This window comes from Aulonocara stuartgranti (genome assembly GCF_965226115.1).
Source record: "Aulonocara stuartgranti genome assembly, chromosome: 17".
NCBI classification, from domain to species: domain Eukaryota; kingdom Metazoa; phylum Chordata; class Actinopteri; order Cichliformes; family Cichlidae; genus Aulonocara; species Aulonocara stuartgranti.
The window spans coordinates 30,624,140-30,628,707 of NC_138953.1; the positions used below are offsets into that span (position 1 = coordinate 30,624,140).

General features: G+C 38.5%; 1 protein-coding gene across 1 annotated transcript; it reads left to right on the plus strand.

Annotated features, from left to right (window-relative positions):
- The first annotated feature begins 33 nt into the window (after positions 1 to 33).
- Positions 34 to 2,729, plus strand: yeats4 (YEATS domain containing 4). Its single transcript, XM_082511945.1, has 7 exons — positions 34 to 266; positions 480 to 599; positions 714 to 780; positions 919 to 1,013; positions 1,929 to 2,018; positions 2,135 to 2,222; positions 2,322 to 2,729. Exons 1-7 carry the CDS (start codon positions 216 to 218, stop codon positions 2,489 to 2,491), a joined length of 681 nt encoding a protein of 226 aa, XP_082368071.1. The 5' UTR covers positions 34 to 215; the 3' UTR covers positions 2,492 to 2,729.
- Positions 2,730 to 4,568: the final 1,839 nt, after the last annotated feature.

Sequence of the window (4,568 nt, forward strand, 5' to 3'; positions counted from 1 at the left end):
CCTTAGAATCCTGGTAGCCTTTCTATCAGGACAGATTAATACGTTGCACTACCTACTTCCGGCGCTTGTTTGGCTGGCAGTTTAAAATGGTAGTACGCTGTGTGTAACGCCTACTTTTAATGCCTAAATGGCAAGGTTTTTAGACAAGAAAGCTGAGAGGACAAAGAGTCCTGCATAACGCACTAAAGGATTAGGGGCACTGTTTTAGTTGTAATATGTTCAAAAAGATGACTGAATTTGGTCCAGATTCCGGGGGGCGCGTTAAGGTAACGTAACTAACGCCACACTCTAGTGTAGTGTAGGCGAACCACTTTGTGATTTTATATCATTTAAAACAATGAGCAGAATAATTTAACGTGGATTGAGATAACGACGACGAAAATCGCGTGGTCGGATTCAATTTATGTACTTCTGTATTTGCCACTTGTACCGTTGTCATGCCTGTTTTTAAATTTCTGTATTCTCTCTGTTGGCTGCAGGGAGTGACTATTGTGAAGCCTATTGTGTTTGGGAATGTTGCCCGCTACTTTGGAAAGAAGAGAGAAGAGGATGGGCACACACACCAGTGGTCTGTGTATGTGAAGCCTTACAGAAATGAGGTGAGGCATCCACATCAGTAAGAGGGATTTAGCAGGGCCTACAAAATGTGTCATTTACCTGAAAAACGATACAAAATGCTGTTTGAAAAGACTTAAAAAATACTTTTCTACCAGGATATGTCAGCTTATGTGAAAAAGATCCAGTTCAAGCTACATGAGAGCTATGGTAACCCTCTGAGAGGTGAGATGACTCTTTACATTGCAAGTATGAAATATTGAAGGATTTACTGGAAATAGTAATCTATCCATTTTTAATATATGACACTTTTTCAGAAAATTCATTATTCTGTGAAGCTCTCTGTGTTTCTCTTATTTCCAGTGGTCACTAAGCCTCCATATGAAATCACAGAGACAGGCTGGGGGGAGTTTGAGATCATCATCAAGATCTTCTTCATCGATCCCAATGAGAGACCTGTAAGAGCCAACACAAATAGTTACTTAGCTGTTTCAGAGAAAGCTGAGCGATCCGTGGTGCAGTTGTCATCACCGTTTCCTTACAACAAGGTCCAGGGTTTGAATCCACCATACAGGTGGACCAGAATGAAAGGGGTTTAATATATTTTGACTGCTTGATGATAGACATTTTAGAGCTTGAGTGGCATGTGGACACAGTGGTTAGCAGCCTTGCCTCAAAGCAAAGTTTGTCCTTCCTGGTCAGCTGGGCCATTTTTGTGTGGAGCATGTTCTCCCTGTATCTGCGTAGCTTCTCTCAGTGTCATCCTCCCACAGTCACACATGTTAGGGTAACTAGTTCTAAATTAGTTGCCTTTCAATCTGTATTAGCTCTGTTATAGACCTGTCCAAGGTATACCCTGCCTCTCACCCTGTGACATCTGGGATAGTTTCCAGCCCATGACCCTGAATTAGATAAGTGGTTAAGGAGATAGATGAGCGGGCTCTCCGTCATCTGCTTTGATTTATTTGGGGGGTGAGGGGAAAGGGAAGAGGGAGACGGAACAAGAGATGCATATAGGAGAGAGCTAGAGTTTAAAATTTTCTAATCAGTTTTATTTATATACCACCAAATCACTTGTTAGGTGAGTGTCTAAACCACCGCCCTAGTATTTCAAATACACATGTTATAAATAAAAGAAATACACACTTTTGAGTGTGGTGTGCTATTTCTCTTAGTGTACAGTTTAAATGGTTCTTCTTTAGTGTATGGTTTCTTATAAGAAAAAAAACATCAAAAGCCATCTGATTTATATTTACACAACAGCACTGTGTAATCCTCAGCACTTGATAAGTAATATATAGTTGTCTATGAGGATCAGCTTATTTAAAATGTGCCTGTATCCATTGCTTGAATTTCTGGTTTTGTTTTCTTAGGTGACCTTGTACCACCTGTTGAAGCTGTTCCAGTCAGATTCCAGTGCCATGCCCAAGAAGACAGTTGTGTCTGAATTCTACGATGAAATGGTACCATTGGTTTAGACTCTGACGGTGTTTGTATATCAGTTTGTGTGAGCTCATCAATCGCTGTATGTTATTGTTGAGAGCGAGAACTCTGAATGCGTCGTTTTTCTGCGTTTCAGATCTTTCAGGATCCAACAGCCATGATGCAGCAGCTACTGACCACATCGAGGCAACTCACCCTGGGAGCCTACAAACATGAGACGGAGTGTATGTATTCATATATTCAACACTGTTTTAAAAAACAAAACAAAAAGGCATTCACAAGTTTTGAGTCGCTTTTGTCTTCATGTCTGTGCGTTTCTCCAGTCGGTGAACTGGAGCAGAGGACCAAGGAGAAACTGGAAGTGGCAAAGAAGAGAACAAGCCAAGAGATCGCGGAGCTGAAAGACAAACTCAAAGCCAGCAGAGAGAACATCAACCACCTTAAGGCAGAGATTAGAAAACTGGAAGAGGACGGAGACCATAAAGAGCACTGAAAGAAGGACAAATATGCTTATGGATGCAATCAGTTGTTGAAGCAATTTTCTGTGCTCCTGCCCTCTCCAAGGATTTAACAAACAAAAAAAAAGTCAGTGTTGTTATTTGTTTGAGGATTTTTGCATTTTAGTTTTGTTGAGCGTCCAAGGGAATCTTAAACATGTAAATATGTTTTGAGTTGGTAGGAAAGTGCTTTAAAAATGTAGTCGGCCACAAAAACTCTTCTAAACATACAAATGCTCTAGTTTTGTTTTTTATTGCAACACTCTAAAGAGTCAGAAATCACAAAGTGTTGTGAGCCTTTTTTCTTGTAGCTAAATCAAGTCTGCTTTTGGTTCTATGCATCTGCATCTTTTTTTTTGTTCTCCCCAAACATGATCAAACCAGTGAGGGAGAATGATGAAACACAAAGCTGTCATTTCTCTGGTTTGATTTTGAAGCCAGTCTTGTTCAGTCATCCTGATATAAGGTCACTATTACTGTGTCAATTAGGACAAACATTTTTGCACTAGTCACACACGACTTTCAGTGTGAATAGCTTGTCCTTTAGTACTAGCTTCCTCGTGTTTTATGTAAATATTTTTAACAATCGGCTCATAAACATTAGGATACTTTTTTTTCTCAATATAAAGAAGGTGACCTGCTGTGAAAAAAAGTATTTGCCCCCCTCCTGTTTTTTTTTGTTTGTTTGTTTTGCATATTTGTTACATATTTCTGGTCATAATTTAATTCTAATATTAGACAGAAAAAATCCAAGTAAATACAAACGGCAGTTTTTAAATAAAGGATTTCATTTATTAAGGGGGAGAGATAAGCTCTCCAATCCTCCTTGGCCCTTTGTGGAGAAAGTAGTTATACCTAACCCTAATAACGGATTGTGCCAACCTTGGCAACAAGGACTGCAACTCAGCATTTGTGATAACTGGCGCTGATCACTGTGGAGGAATCATGATCCACTCTTCTTTGCAGAATTGTTTTAATTCGGGCACACTGGTGGGTTTGGAACATAAGGTCATCCAAGTAATATACCAAATAATCTCAACTGGATTGAAGTCTGGACTTAAACTAGGTCGTTCTTTTTTTCTTTTTTTTTTAATCATTCAAAGGTAGACTTGCTGTTATGATTTTGGTTCACTGTCCTGCTACATAACCCAACAGTGTTTCAGCTTCAGGGCACAAATTGGTTGCCATTTTTTCCCAGTCTTTTTCTTGTAGTTGAATTATGAACTCTGACCTGGCTTCTTTTGTGACATCCTGGATCTACTTTTGGGGTAATTTTGGTGGGTCAGCCACTCCAGGGAAGGTTCACCACTGTTCCAAGTTTTCTCTGTATGTGGATTATGACTCTCACTGTGGTTCACTAGAGTGCCAAAGCCTTAGAAATGGCTTTGTAACCCTTTTCAGAATGATGGATGTCAATGACTTTTTGACATCCATCATCCATCAGAATCATCTATTCTTGAGTTTCTTTAGATCGGCATGATGTGTTTCTTTTTGAGAATCTTTGCTTTGTCAGACAGTTTTGAGTGTTTAGTAATTCACCTGGTCTGGCAGTAATCAGGCAACTGCAACTAGTTTTTCAACATTGTGGTTAATTACATTTTATTCATGATTTAACAAGTAGGACAGTTACTTTTCGACATATTCTGTAGGTCTGGATAGCTTTTCCTTTAATAAATCAATTCATCATTTAAAAACTGTAGTTTGTCTATCTAAGATTACAATTTATTTGGTGACCAGTGCTATGTTGTACAATCCATATTCAGGGATTCAGCTTTTAGGATTGTCAAGTAATGCAGTAAATGAAGTGTAACTATTATTTATAGTTTCTACACCAACTAATTTTTAGATTATGGCAAAAAAACCAAAACAAGAACAACACTAAATACATTTTTAATTCATTCAGCCACAATTGGGTTTTTAGTTAATGCATTTTCAGATGAGCAGATCCAAAGTTTAATTTCAAAACCAATTTGAAATTAAATTGTTTGAAATAATCTTAAAGGTCTCGAGTTTGTTTAAAATCAGCGAGATTCTGATTTCCGAAAGTCAGTGAAAGCAACTAACAGGAAGTTC